This window comes from Pipistrellus kuhlii, unplaced genomic scaffold, assembly GCF_014108245.1.
Source record: "Pipistrellus kuhlii isolate mPipKuh1 unplaced genomic scaffold, mPipKuh1.p scaffold_m20_p_1, whole genome shotgun sequence".
Taxonomy (NCBI): Eukaryota; Metazoa; Chordata; class Mammalia; order Chiroptera; family Vespertilionidae; genus Pipistrellus; species Pipistrellus kuhlii.
Genome location: NW_023425404.1, coordinates 104,986,652 through 105,002,472, shown reverse-complemented (window position 1 = coordinate 105,002,472; position 15,821 = coordinate 104,986,652). Strand labels below are relative to the sequence as shown.

Below are 15,821 nucleotides of genomic sequence, written 5' to 3'. Positions count from 1 at the left end.
ATTGACTCATTGATCTGGGGAAAACGGTGTCAGACATCTAGCCAGAAAACAAAACAATGAGCATTTTAGGTACATTCCAATATTACTGTTTTGCTTGATACCAATATTACTGTTTTGCTTGATAGCATGTGAGTTGGTTAACACACTGTTAAGGAAAAGATTGTTCCACTCATTTTAAATTCACATTTCTGGTTAACATTGTCAGTTTATGGCTGTTCAGTAAACCATTCGGCCCGCGATTTAGGCTGGATTTTAGATTTTGGCCCCTTCTCTGATTGAGTTCGACACCCCTAATCTACACAATGGAATGCTATGCCGCTGTAAAAAAAAAAAAAAAAAAGAACTCTTACCATTCATACAGCATGATGGACAGGGAGAACATTATGCTAAGCAAAATAAGCCAGTTGGAGAAAAATATATATCACTTGATCTTACTTATTTGTGGAATATAATGAACAACATAAACTGATGAAGAAAAATAGATCCAGAAACAGAAAAGCATTGAACAGACCATCAAACCTCAGAGGGAAGGCATTTAAGAGATCAACCAAAGGACATGTATGCATGCATATACCAGTAATCATAACCAATGGACACGGACACTGGGGGTGTGGGGCATGTGTTGTGGGGTGGGAGTGGCCAGGGAGGGTTCAATGGGGAAAGGAGACATATATAATCCTTTAAACAATAAAGAATAAAAAATAAAAAAGAGGAACACCTGGGTATCCAGCAGCCTCGATGTCACTCAGCCACAATCCCCACTGGTTTTCACAGCCTATAAGCATAGGGACTTCTCTTCCCAGCTCTGGAACCCTGGCTTAGGGGTCTGGTGTGGGGCTGGGACCCCTTGTTCCTCACAGGAGGCCTCCACTGAGACAGTCTCCCTCCCAGTTAAAAAACCGACACGTGGGTATGGGACCAGCTCGTTCCAGGCCCCCACCTCTCCTACCAGCCTCAATGTGCTTCTCTAGTTGTAGGACTTACATTCAGCCAGTTGTCAGGCATTTCTGCATGATAGTTGTTTTATATTTTAGTTGTAATTTTTATGTGGTTGTGGGAGGCAGTGAGTACTGATGTTTACCTATGCTGCCATCTTGATTCCAAAACAGTATTTGTACTAGCATAACAAAAACAGTGAAAGCAATCCTTGTGGATTTGATAATGTTTACATAGAAATAGCTCTGATATACCCTGACTGGTTTGCTCAGTAGTTAGAGGTGTTGTCCTGCTTTCCAAAGGGTTGTGGATTCAAATCCCAGTTAAGGGCACATACCTGTGTCCCAGGTTTGATCCCTGGCCCCTATGTTTCTTTCCCACTATCCCTCACTCCCTTCCACTTTTTTAAAAAATCAATGGAAAAAATACCCTCAATGATATTTTTTTTTAATAACTCTGTTGTGCAATACTTAATAGTTTGCCTAATTATCTGAAGAGTCAGGTTCCATGTGACAGCCCTAGCTGGTTTGGCTCAGTGGATAAAGTGTCAGCCTATGGACTGGAGGGTCCTGGGTTCAATTCTGGTCAAGGTCACATGCCCAAATTGTAGGCACAATTGCCAGTAGGGGGCATGCAGGAGGCAGCCAATCAATGATTCTCGTCATTGAAGTTTATATTCCTCTCCCTCTCACTTCCTCTCTGAAATCAATCCTATATAATAAAAGTTGACCAAGCAGCAGAATGATGTGCAAACAGTTGCTATGATGTGCACTGACTACCAGGTGGCAGATGCTCAAAATAGGAGCTGCCCCCAGACCCAGGATCTAGCCCAGCCAAGGCAGCAGCAGCAGGGCCAGGAAGTGGGCAGTGCCAGGCTGGCCAAGGCAGGTGCTAATTGGGGGCACCCCCAATTTCCCCACCGGTCATCCCACAGAACATCCCTAATTGCCAACCAGGCCTAGGGACCTACCCATGCACAAATTTCATGCAACCGGCCTCTCTAGTAAAAATATATTTTTAAAAAAAAAAAGAAAAAGAAAAATGTGTCATATGTTTCAATATTTTCTCTTCCCTACAGGTCTTGAAACAGTTGCCTCCAACCCCAGAATGCCTGTAAAGTGTCTAACTTCTAATCTACTCCAGTCTAGGAAAAGGCTGGCTACATCCAGTGCCAGTAGTCAGTCCTATACTTTTGTATCCAGTATGGAATCTGAATGCCACAGCAGTCCTACATGGGAAAAAGATTGCCAGGTTAGAATGAAATTTACCTTATCCATAATCAATTATGTATGTGAAATTAATGATAGAAACACTTTTTACCTTTTCATTTAAATTCTATATGGAAATGAAGCTGTTACATCAACAATAGTAAAGGTACTCTTCATTGTCCTGTACATCCTGTCAAATTCTTTTGAAATATTTTACTTTTTGCCCTATCAGTGGATAGACCTGCATCATTGGCCTGCAAATTGAAGGTTCCTGGTTTCAATTCCGGTCAGGGGCACATACCCAGGTTGCAGGCTTGATCCCCAATTGGGGGCATGCAGGAGGCAGCCGATCAATCATTCTCTCTCATCATTGATGTTTCTATCTCTCCATTCCTCTCTGAAACCAAAAAAAATATTTTAAAAGGAAAATACATATATTTTACTTCTTGTTCAAACATGAAATTATTTAATGAGATTTCAATTTTTAAAGTTTTTGCTGTAAGTTGATAGTAAATGTTTGTCTTCTAGTCACCTAAATAGACTTTTTTTAATTTTTTACCTGTGACACATATTATATATTAGCTTGTTGATTTTTTTTTTAAACTAACTATACTGTTTTCTGCCAGTTTCTCATTTAATGGAATGGCAACTCTTCAGGATAAGAAGTAACTTTTACCTAAGAGTTTTTTGTTTTTGTGGGTTTTTTTAATTAAATTTGTTGGGGTGGCATTGGTCAACATAAACATATGGGTTTCAGGTGTGAGTTTCTATGTTACAAGATCTGAATATTGCACCATGTGCTTAATACCCAAAGTAAAATCTTGTCACCCCTAACCTTCAGAAATAACTTTTAGACCACAAAGATAATATAAGTGTACCTTTAAAAGCTTCTATTCTAAGAAAATTTCTTGCTAAATGAGTGAATTTACTTAGTTTATATATTCTGGTTTTGCTATTTTTAAAAGCTATTAAAACTGAGAGGTAATAAAATTTTAAATTATAATAAAGTTGCCCTCATAAAATTCCAATAAAATAGTTTAGATTAGCCCTGGCCAATGTTGCTCAGTTGGTTGCAGTATCATTCCATACACCAAAAGGTGGGGGGTTTGATTCCTGGTCAGGGTATGCATCCAGCATCAGGGTTCAATCCCCAGTGGAGGCTAGTATGTCAGGCAACCAATCAATGTTTCTCTCTTATATCAATGTTTATCTCTCTCTCTCTTTACCTTCCTCTATCATATCAGTAGAAACATTTTCAAGTGAGGATTAAATACAATAATAATAATAATCTTGATAATAAAAGGCTACTATGCAAATCGAATGAATAGAGGAATGACCTGTCGCTATGATGTGCACTGACCACCAGGGGGCAGATGCTCAATGTAGGAGCTGCCCCGTGGTGGTCAGTGCACTCCCAACTGCCAGCTTAGGCCCACTAAACCATCAGTCAGACATCCCCCAAGGGTTCCCAGACTGCAATCTGGGCTGAGGGACCCTCCTGCCCCACAGTGCATGAATTTTGTGCACCAGGCCTCTAGTAATTTATATATACGTGTGTGTGTGTGTGTGTGTGTGTGTGTGTGTGTGTGTGTATACTAGAGGCCTGTTGCAGGAAGATTCCTGCAATAGGGCTTTCTGCTGTGGTCACTGGCCTGCCTGCTTCCCTCCCTTCTCCCAGCCTGCCTGCTTCTCTCTCTTCTCCCCCAGCCTGCCTGCTTTCCTCCCTTCCCTGCCCCACCTGCTTTCCTCCCTTATCCCCTGCCCCATTTGCTTGCTTCTCCACAGCTTTGCTCCCTTCTGCAGCACTTGGCTTCTTTCTACACTATCTCCAGTCTTCGCTCTGACCTGGATATGCAAATTAACTGCCATCTTGGTTGGGTTAATTTGCATACTGATTTGCTGGTGGGCATGGATTGTGGGCATAGCGAAGGTATGGTCAATTTGCATGTTTATCTTTTATTAGGTAGGATATATACACATATATATGTATATATAAGTAAAGCTGTAATATGCAAATTAGGCCAGGATGCTGTAAGGGCTCACAGCTGAACAGTAGGAGGTTGTGCAGGCAGGTGAGGCCTGGAGTGGAGATGAAGACAGAGACGAGGGGCCTCCCAAGCCAGCATAGTAGCTCTGGTGGCCCCAGAGTGGACACAGGCAGGGGGGCCAGGGGATGCTGCGAGTCAGGCACAGGTCCCAGCCCCCCACAGGGTGCCTCCTCACACAACAGGAAGCAGGGCACCTCCTCGCATAAATCACATGCTGGGCCTCTAGTAATAATAATGTTAAAATAATGGGAATGCACAAAGAATAAACTTTCTGTTCAATTAAATAATTTGGATTGTATTTATTCCTCATTCTCAATCATGATTTTCTTTATTATTGTTGTATATTTGCATTTTAGGAGCAAAGTCAAACTATTTTTTAGTTAAGGCAGGATTTCTCAATTGTTTTCCTTTTCTTCTTATAAGCTTCTCTGTAGGTAATATGTATATATTACAGAATAAACCAGATTTGCATTACTAGTACTATTATTTCACTTCTGTCCTATTCAAGAAAGAAATATACTATTTCAACTGAACACAGCTTTGCCTTCTACTTCTTCATCTCTGAGGAATGCAATGATTGGATTATAGAAGGACAAGGGAACCCTGATAACCCTCTACTAACCCCCAAATGCATCATTTCTGTGCTTATAGATCAGTGAGTTGTAATTCAGGAATTTTCTTTGGTTAATGACTAAGTGCTCTGAATTAATACTAAGTGAATTAATATAACTTCATTTTCACATATCAAAAATAGGTACTATTAAAGTCAGTTATTGAAGACTCCCTCTAATTGAATGATCTTATAAAAAAATCCTAATTAATGCACTTTGCAATATTAGGTACAAAGCTCATATCACCCAAAAGCACCTGTAGATGGTTGGAATTCAGTTTTCAAGAAAAAGATTTTGTTATCAATGTATCAATGTATTATTAATTCATCTTATTGACAATGGATTTAACCATGCTTTTGATTTTTTATTACAAATTACTACTAATTTAGCCTCATCCTTATCAGCTTGGTTTTATTATATTTGTTTGAAGTGATACATGCTTGTATTAATAATATTTTTGATCCCTGCTGGCTTGGCTCAGTGGTTGAGCATCGATCTATGAACCAGAAGGTCACTTTGATTCCTGGTCAGAGCACATACCTGGTTTGCAGGCTCAATCCTGAGGTGTGGGGTATGCAGGAGACAGCCCTTCAATGATTCTCTCATCATTGATGTTTCTCTCTCCCTTTCTCTCTGAAGTCAATAAAAGTATATTTAACAAATAATAATATTTTATCTATAATTTCCTAATAACTCTATTTATATCAAACCCTGTACTTTTGCAGTTCAAAACAGAGTCAATCATATTCCTACTACAAAGAAGATATATACATAATGTTGCCTTATCCCAAAATTTGTCTAAATATATTGCCTGTTAATTTATTCTATTTAAATAACATGTAATACAGTATCAAATAAGTATTATAGAGTAATTGATTTACATTTTCGACCAGTGTTTTCACTCTAAATAATGTGTGTAAGTGTAGGCTCTTATTGTTATGCTGCTTTTTAATTATGTTGTCATCATTCTTTTGTTCCGTTGGAAAGGAGGAATAGGTAGCATAATAGTTTGAGGCATTTATTCCACCTAAGTGGACAGGTTTAACAGGTTTAAAAATCTCAGCTTTTTATAACTAAAAAAAGGTTCTCCCTCTCCTCTTAGGAAAGTGATGATGGATTGGGCTCTCCAATGATGAGTTGGAACACAACTGAAAAGCCTTTATGTACAAAATCTACAAATGACATCAAGACCATAAGTTTCAATAAGAAGAATCTTGAGTTAGCCCTTTCACCCATTCAGAATAGTAGTACCATTCCTGCCAGTGGAAGCTCTTGTGTAAACCTGGCTAAAAAGTGCTTCTCTGGGAAAAATTCTTGGGAAGCAAGAGAACTGGATATAAATAACACTAATATGGCCCCTTGTACAAGACAGTCTGGTTTTCATCAGTCAGATCAGGGGACTGTAGAGTCCACTGATACAACTGAAGAGCACCTTGGGAAAAAAAGTGTTAAGAGACATTTTGAGTTAGTGGATTCCAGTCCTTGTCAGAAAACTATATTGAATAAAAAAAAATGTATAGAGAATAAGCATTGTAATGAAATGAGAGATTGTTACACAAATCAAAGTACAGGCTTAACAACTGAAATTCAGGACCTTAAATTGTCAGTATATAGAAGTCAGCAAAATGACTGTACTTATAAGGAAAATGTGGTTGATTCTTTTATGGATAAACAACAAACACCAGAAAAAACAAATATCCCAATGATAGCAAAAAATCTTATGTGCGAACTGGATGAAGATTGTGACAAAAATAACAAGGACAACTTAAGTTCTAGTTTTCTATGTTCTGATGATGATAGAGCTTCTAAAAGTATTTGTATGGACTCTGATTCATCTTTTCCTGGAATTTCTATATTGGAAAGTCCATTAGAAAGGCAGTCCTTAAATCCAAACAAAAACATCAAAGAATCTTCTTTTGAAGAATCAAATGCTGAAGATTTACTTAGTGTATCACTCAGCTGCCAAGAAAGTACCTTGCCAAAAGGTGATGAGAATCCTGTTGTCCAAGACAGTAACCAAAAAATGTTAGCTCCTTCTTCAGAGGTGTTGAAAACACTAACCATCTCTAAAAGGAATGCAGTAGCTTTTCGAAGTTTTAACAGCCATATTAATGTATCCAATAATTCAGAACCATCCAAAATGAGCATTAATTTAGATGCAATGGATATTTCATGTGCTTATAGTGGTTCATATCCCATGGCCACAACCCCAACTCAAAAAGAAAGATCCTACTTGCCATATCAGGTATGTATAACTTTCTAACACTTTGTTCTTTGGATTGCAGAAAAGTAAACTATGAAGGCCAGACTCTTGCCTCCCAGCTAAACTATATGATATTAAGCATATATAGTTTCATTTTACTTGTTGGAAAAATTTTTGGAAGTTTTAATGCAAAAAGGGAAAGCTAGTGGTTGTACTGCTCTATACACTTATACATATTTACAGTCATCTATATATATATATATATAATATAGACTTAAAATATGTATAAAATATTTTATATAATACAGATTTAAAAATACATATTTTAAATCCGTATTATATAAATGCCTAAGTGACCAGCTAACCAGCCAGTAGCTCTGACGTGCACTGACCACCAGGGGGAAGACGCTCAAAGCAGGAGTTGCTGAGCTGTGGTCACTTGGCAGCAGCAGTTCTCAGGTGACGCACCTGGAACCAGAGAGAAGGAAGTCTGATTCGGGGGCAGGGGAGAGGGGGTGGTCTCACCTGAGAACCACCCTCTCACTATCTGGGACCCCTCAGAGAAGGTCAGAGAGTCGGTTTCAACTCCATCCCCTCTGGCCAGGCCGAGTTACCCCACTGGTGCACGAATTCATGCACCAGGCCTCTTCATAACTACATATTTTCACTTGACCCCAGAAAATCTGTGTTATAAAATTAAAATCTACTCTGCTCTCTTCTAAAGACATATTTAGATGATCTCTTCTTTACAGAAAAAAAGTTGAAAATACATATTTTAAATCTTACTTTGTTTTTATTTTCTAACCCCTTCTCTTTTATATCTTTTATTTCCCCCTTGGAGAGGCATTATAATAATAAAAAAAAATTTTAAGTGGAAACTTGAATTGAGAGTTACAACTTGAGTTTTCTATTCTGGGTGACTTAGAAGTCCCTTACCCTCAGAGTCTCTGTTTTCCTTCTGTCCATAGAATATAATGCTCTCTATGCTATTGATCTCAGAGTCCTTATGAGACAACAAAATATCTTAAGCATTTAAACTCCATAGCACAAGAGGTTATTTATATTTAGTTCTATCTTACATATTATCATAATATTTCAGTCATTTGTCAGCCTCAGGCTCCTACATTGGAGTTCTTTATTGTTAACTTTTTAATTTTTTCTTGCATATTCAGATCTTATTGAAATAGTTGGTGTTACCTAAACTATTGAGTATTGTTATTGATAGATATGAGGACTTTTTATAATTATAATTCTTTATGAGTCCTTTTTCAAAATTAAGGATATGAGTATGTCATTTATGCCCAGCTTTTTTGTTTTGGCATTTCTGTTCACTGAAAAAGGAATTTAGATATTTATTGTCTTTTAAAAATTCTTTTTAAATTAGCAGACCCCAAGTCAGGTCAAGTCAGGAACTCCGTATCGAACTCCAAAGAGTGTGAGAAGAGGGGCGGCCCCCGTGGATGATGCGCGAATCCTGGGAACCCCAGACTACCTTGCACCGGAGCTGTTATTAGGCAAGGCCCATGGTAAGGCGTACATGTCCTGAGTTTTTGAAATGTTACTTATCACTACATTTTCTTTTGAGGTAAAATAGTTTTAAATTTCTTTGGTACTTGGGTTACCTTAAGTAGAAGAAAATTAACTCATGCATTATTCTTTCCTCCTATATATGGCATTTGTTACCAGAAAAGAAGACATGCAGCCATTTGTTTGCTTCTGGCATAATCTCAGTGACCCAGAGAAGCCCACCTTTCAGCCCTGGTTTCCTTTGCTTTAAACCTAGTGTCCTCAAGTCTGTTGTCGTTTGGGCTCAAAAACACAAAGTTGAGCCTATACCTCTGCAGAAGCCTGTTTCTGTTTAGGGCTTAATCTCACTTACACCCTCACCAGAGAGTCAAGCTAGAAATGAGCCATTTTTCAAATTGCAATATAGGAATAAGAGGATGACATTTTTCCCTATCCTTTTTTCCCTTCCTACATTCTGAAAATGAGCCGTATTTGTTTCCTAGGGTTAGGGTAACCAAGTACTATAACCTGGGTGGTTCAAAACAACAAATTTATTGTCTGACAGTTCTTGAGGCTAGAAGTCTAAAATCAAAGAGTTGACAGGACCGGGCTTGGTTTGTAAATGGATCACTCTAATCTTCCCTCTTCGTATGTGTTCTCCTTTGTCTGTGTAGTCTCATGGCTGTGTTCTTAGAAGGATCCCAGTCATATTAAATTAGGGACTCACCCTATTCCAGTGTGACTTCATCTTAACCTAACTAATTATATTTGCAAGGACCCTATTTACAAATGTTACATTCAAGGAAGCTCAGGATTAGGACTTGAATTTATCTTTTTAAAGGAGGGCATGATTCAACCCACACCCCTTTCTTCTACATCTTAATATATATTTATTTCCGAGAGAAAGGGAAAGAGAATCCTTGATCGGCTGCCTCTTGCACGCCCCACAATGGGAATGGAGTCGGCAGCCCAGACATGTGCCCCGACCAGGAATCGAACATGACCTCCTGGTTCATATGTCAATGCTCAACCACTGAGCCTGCTGGCTGGGCCCTTTCTTCTACATCTTGATAGATGCTTTGAACTCTTGGTGGTCATCTGTCTCATCTTTCCAACCCCACCTCCACAACTTTTCTTTCTTTGCTGGATTTTTTTTCCTTAGTCTGAAAATTAGTTTCCACCCTTGCACTCCCTATTCAACTTCTCAAAGGTGCCTCTTTTACTTTGGCAATATGATTATTATCCCAACTATTTAACTGAAACTTTATTACCAGTCATCTATGATGTCATTATTTACAAATCTGCCAGCCTCTTCTTAGTCTCACTCTTCCTATCTCTATTGCTACTCCTCAGTTTTCCTTCTCTCTTGTAAATATGGATGTTCTTCACGATTCTGCCCCTTACTCTTTGTGATGCATGTGCTCCCTGTTAATCTCAACTCTCACATGACTTTGGTTGGGTCTATGTTGGTGTTTCCCAAATATTGATCTCTAATCCTAACTTTCACTAGGCAGCAGACACATGCCTAGTCTCTATTTAGTATTCTACTGGTCTTTCAAATGCTGCCTGTTAAGAAATCCAGTTTTCCTTTGTTCTCTATCTCGGTTTCACTGTCTTTGTGGTGATACAGGCATTATCCTTACATTCTGACATTTAAATCAGGTTAATTATCTCTGCAGTATTTCTCCTCACCTTTTCATTTCTGCCACTATCTCCCTTCATCTTTTCCTTTCATTTAATGGCTTTCTTTCTGGTCTCTTCAACTTCATTCTGTTATCTATAATCATTGCCACCAGATTTTTCCTTCCCCGCCCCCCCCCCCCATATTTACTTTTTTTTTTTTTTTTTTTACATATTTTATTGATTTTTTATTTTTTGCCCCCCTCCCTCCCTCCCACACATCCCCTCCCTCCCCAGCATTTTATGTCCATTGGTTGTACTTATATGCATGTATACAAGTCCTTCGGTTGATCTATTATCTCCCCCAGATCCTCCTCCCCTCCCCGCTGTAATTTGACAATCTGCTTGTTGCTTTACTGTCTCTATATCTATCTTTTGGTTCATCAGTTTATAATGATCTTTATTATCCACAAATGAGTGGGGTCATGTGGTGTTTCTCTTTCATTGATTGGCTTATTTCACTCAGCATGATGTTCTCCAATTCCATCCAGGTTGCTGCAAATGATGAGAATTCCTTCTTTTTTATGGCAGCATAGTATTCCATTGTGTAGATGTACCATTGTTTTTGGATCCAATCATCTGCTGACGGGCACCTAGGCTGTTTCCAAATTCTGGCTATTGTAGATTGTGCTGCTATGAACATAGGGGTGCATATATCCTTTCTGATTGGTGTTTCTAGTTTCTTGGGATATATTCCTAGGAGTGGGATTACTGGGTCAAATGGGAGTTCCATTTTCAGTTTTTTGAGGAAACTCCACACTGTTCTCCACAGTGGTTGCACCAGTCTGCATTCCCACCAGCAGTGCACGAGGGTTCCTTTTTCAACCTCGCCAACACTTGTTGTTTGTTGATTTGTTGATGTTGGCCATTCTGACAGGTGTGAGATGGTACTGCATTGTTGTTTTGATTTGCATCTCTCGGATAATTAGTGACTTTGACATGTTTTCATGTGCCTTTTGGCCTTCCTTCTGCCTTCTTTTGAAAATATTCTATTTAGGTCCATTGCCCATTTCTTAATTGGATCATTCATCTTCCTTTTATTTAGTTGTATCAGCTGTCTGTATATGTTGGAGATTAAACCTTTATCAATGGTGTTATTTGCAAATATGTTCTCCCACACCATGGGCTTTCTTGTTGTTTTGTTGATGGTTTCTTTTGCTGTAAAAAAGCTTTTTATTTTGATGTAGTCCCATTTGTTTATTTTCTCTTTAGCTTCCATTGCCCTAGGGGCAGTATCAGTGAAGAAGTTCTTTTGGCACACATCTGAGATTTTGCTGTCTGTGGATGCTTCTAGTATTTTTATGGTTTCCCGTCTGATGTTTAAGTGCTGTATCCATTTTGAGTTTATTTTTGTGTATGGTGTAAGTTGGTGATCTAGTTTCATTCTTTTGCATGTGTCTGCCCAATTTTCCCAACACCATTTATTGAAGATACTGTCTTGACTCCATTGTATATTCGTGCCTCCTTTGTCAAATATTAATTGAGCATAGTGATTTGGGTTGATATCGGGGTTCTCGATTCTATTCCATTGATCTGTATGTCTGTTCTTGTGCCAGTACCAGGCTGTTTTGAGAACAGTGGCTTTGTAATACAGTTTGAAGTCTGATATTGAGATCCCTCCTATTTTACCCTTCTTTCTCAGGATTGCTGTGGCTATTCGGGGTCATTTATTGTTCCAAATGAACTTTTGGGGAGTTATTTCTAGGTCAGTGAAATATGCTGTTGGTATTTTAATGGGGAGTGCATTGAACCTATAGATTGCTTTAGGAAGTATGGACATTTTGATGATGTTGATTCTACCAATCCATGAACATGGTATGTTCTTCCATCTCCTTACATCGTCCTCTATCTCTTTTTTCAGTGTCGTGTAGTTTTCCGCATATAGGTCCTTTACTTCCTTAGTTAAGTTTATTCCTAGGTATCTTAATTTTTTTGGTGCGATGGTAAATGGAATTGCTTTTTTAGTCTCTGTTTCTGTAGTTTCACTATTGGTGTATAGAAATGCCATGGATTTCTTGGCGTTAATTTTGTATCCTGCTACATTGCCAAATTCATTTATTAAGTCAATTAGTTTTTTAATGGAGTCTTTTGGGTTTTTTATGTACAATATCATGTCATCTACAAATAAGGATAACTTTACTTCTTTTCCAATTTGGATGCCTTTTATTTCCTCCTCTTGTCTAATTGCAATGGCTAGTACTTCCAGTACTATGTCAAACAGGAGTGGTGAGAGTGGGCATCTCTATCTTGTTCCTGTTCTTAGAGGGAATGGTTTTAGTTTTTGCCCATTGAGTATAATGTTGGCTGTGGGTTTATTATATATAGCTTTTATTATGTTGAGGTATGATCCTTGTACTCCCACCTTGTTAAGAATTTTTATCAGGAAAGGGTGTTGGATTTTATCAAATGCTTTTTCTGCATCAATTGATAGGACTATATGATTTTTATCTTTAAATTTGTTTATGTGATGTATCACGATTATTGATTTGCGGATATTGAACCAACCTTGCATTCCTGGAATAAATCCTACTTGGTCATGGTGTATGATCTTTGTGATGCTCTGCTGGAGCCGATTTGCTAGAATTTTATTGAGGATTTTGGCATCTATGTGCATGAGGGATATTGGCCTGTAATTCTCTTTCATTGTGTTATCTTTATCTGGTTTTGGTATTAGGATGATGCTGGCTTCATAGAAGGAGATTGGAAGTGTTCCTTCCTCTTGAATTTTCTGGAATAGTCAGAGGAGGATAGGTTTTAGTTCTTCCTTGAATGTTTGGTAAAACTCTCCTGTGAAGCCATCTGGCCCTGGACTTTTGTTTGCTGGAAGCTTTTTGATGACTGCTTCAATTTCATCCATAGTTATCTGCCTATTGAGATTTTTAGTATCTTCTTGGAAGGTTGTATTTTTCTAGGAATGTGTCCATTTCCTCCAGGTTGTTCAGTTTGTTGGAATAGAGTTGTTCATAGTATTTTGTAACAATCCGTTGTATTTCGGTGGGGTCTGTTGTTATTTCACCTCTTTCATTTCTGATTTTGTTTATTTGGGTCCTCTCTCTTTGTTTCTTAGTTAGCCTGGCTAGAGGTTCATCTATCTTGTTTATTCTTTCAAAGAACCAGCTCTTGGTTTTGTTGATCTTATGTATTGCTTTTTGGTCTCTATGTCGTTTATCTGTGCTCTGATTTTTTGTTATTTCCTTCCTTCTGCTTACACTGGGCTTTTCTTGTTGCTCCTTTTCTAACTCTTTGAGTTGTAGAGTTAGATCATCTGTTACCCTTTTTTCTAGTTTTTTGCAATAGGCTTGTAAGGATATGAACTTCCCTCTCGAAACTGCTTTTGCTGTGTCCCATCGATTTTGGATTGTTGTGTTTTCATTGTCGTTTGTTTCCAGGATGTTTTTAATTTCTTCCTTGATTTCTCTGGGAACCCAGTCATTGTTTAACAGCATGCTGTTTAGTCTCCATGTGTTTGATTTCTTTGGATTATTTTTATTGTAGTTAATTTCCAGTTTTATGCCATTATGGTCTGAGAAGATACTTGATATGATTTCTATCTTCTTGAATTTGAAGAGACTTTGCCTATGTCCCAAAATGTGGTCTATCTTTGAGAATGTCCCAAGTGCACTTGAGAAGAATGTATGTACTGTGGCTTTGGGGTGGAGTGTTCTGAAGATGTCAATTAATTCCATCTGGTCTAGTGAGTCATTTAGGATTGATATTTCTTTGCTGATTTTTTGTTTAGATTATTTGTCGAAGGGTGACAGTGGGGTATTAAAATCTCCTACTATGATTGTATTGCTATTAATCTCTCTCTTAATGTCCTCCAGCAGTTTTTTTTATGTATTTGGTTGCTCCTGTATTGGGTGCATATATATTTACCAGGGTTATTTCTTCTTGTTGGATTGTTCCCTTTAGTATTATGAAGTGGCTTCATTATCTCTTATTATGTCCTTCACTCTGAGATCTAATTTGTCAGATATAAGTATTGCTATCCCAGCCTTTTTTTCATTTCCATTTGCCTGGAAAACTTTTTTCCATCCCTTCACCCTCAGTCTGTGTGCATCTTTTTTTCTGAGGTGGGTTTCTTGTAGACAACAGATGTATGGGTCTTGTTTTCTTATCCAATCTGTTACCCTATGTCTTTTGATTGGAGCATTTAATCCATTTACATTTAAGGTTATTATTGATTGGTACACCTTTTTTTTTCTTTAAGACATTTATTTGGAAAACCATAGAAAAATGCAGAGATAGCTGAGCTGTTTTATATATTTCAGTCTAGAATTTGATTCCATTTAAATTATTCTCTTCCCATGACTCTATACCCTTGCCCAACTTTTAAAAACCTGGAGTTTGGTAAGAGAGACCACAAGCATCCCAGAGGGTCGCAGCACAAAATCCAGGTTTTTAACATGGTTTGTGCTATTTCCCTCCTTGAAAAACTCTGGTGACCCCTTAAAAGCCAGATTAGTGATCAGAGCATTTGAGGCTCCAGGCTCTAATAGTAGCCACCTCTCTCAGAGATTCTCTTAATAGGCCTTATATCCCCATTCCACTTCTTAAGACACATTTATTTTCAAATCTCCCTTATTTTCCACAAGTATTTCCACAGTTATTTTCCATAAGTAGCTTAGAAAAGCTAGTCCCCAATCATCTTCTTGTCCAATTTTTTCTCATCCATGATCAGTTCAAATGTCACCTATTCCGTAAAATGTCCCTTGATCAGTTATGGAGATTTACTTATTCACTACTATATTACTTCATTACAAACTCTTTAAAACTAATGTCATTCTACGTATGTTATAGTTAGTTATTGTGTTTTCTCCACTGCAAAAGCTTAAGAATGTTTCCAAAGACAAGTGTCTGAAGTTTCCCTCGAGATAGCAGTCCAGGAGAATTGCTGGGCAGCACTCAGTAGCCGTTGAGAAAAATCTCTCCACTGTTGCAAGTGGACAGACACATTTACTGTTCTCCTTTGTTAGCCAAAGCAACGGAGTTCCTCTGGGCACATAACTGGTTTTGTACAGTGCCCCTTTTGCTAAGTCATGGATTTGCTAGCCCATTTATTATATTACAATTGGCAAGTTCTCTAACTTAGGATAAAGTATGAAAGGAAGCTTTAGATGTAAAGATGTACTTTACCAGATCTTGCCACTATTTTAGTGGGGCACCTAGTTATTCTGCTCTCTTGTGACATATATTTATTTTATTTTTTAAAATAAATCTTTATTGTTCAGATTATTACAAATGTGTTCCTCTCCCCCCCCCCCAATTGCTCCACTCCACCAGGTTCCCACCCCACCCTTTGTACTTTCCCCACCCCCCATTGTCCTCATCCATACCTGCACGGTTTTGTTTTGTTTTCAGTCTCTTCCCGAACCCCCACTCCACTTTTCCCTGAGAATCATCAGTCCACTCCCCTTCCATACCACTGATTCTATTATATTCACCAGTTAATATTATTCATCAGATTTTTTAATTCCCTTGGCTTTCAGTTTCACTTGTTGATAGTCACATATTTGTTGTTCATAATTTTTATCTTTATCTTCTTCCTCTTCCTAAATAACCCCCTTCAGCAATTCATATAATTCTGGTTTGGGGATGATGAACTCCTTTTGTTTTGTTTTTTATTTGT

At 38.1% G+C, this 15,821-nt stretch overlaps 1 protein-coding gene across 6 annotated transcripts in view; it reads left to right on the top strand.

The window, feature by feature from the left end:
* Positions 1 to 15,821, top strand: part of MASTL (microtubule associated serine/threonine kinase like) — a 53,130-nt gene that overhangs the window by 28,040 nt on the left and 9,269 nt on the right. For 4 of the 6 annotated variants that reach the window (XM_036458999.2, XM_036458986.2, XM_036459017.2 and 1 more), the window contains exons 7-9: positions 2,015 to 2,187; positions 5,906 to 7,048; positions 8,391 to 8,532. In XM_036458999.2, the coding sequence (XP_036314892.1) occupies positions 2,015 to 2,187; positions 5,906 to 7,048; positions 8,391 to 8,532 (1,458 nt within the window). The remainder of the gene's footprint in view (positions 1 to 2,014; positions 2,188 to 5,905; positions 7,049 to 8,390; positions 8,533 to 15,821) is intronic. The other 2 variants (XM_036459009.2, XM_036458992.2) reach the window with 1 other exon arrangement.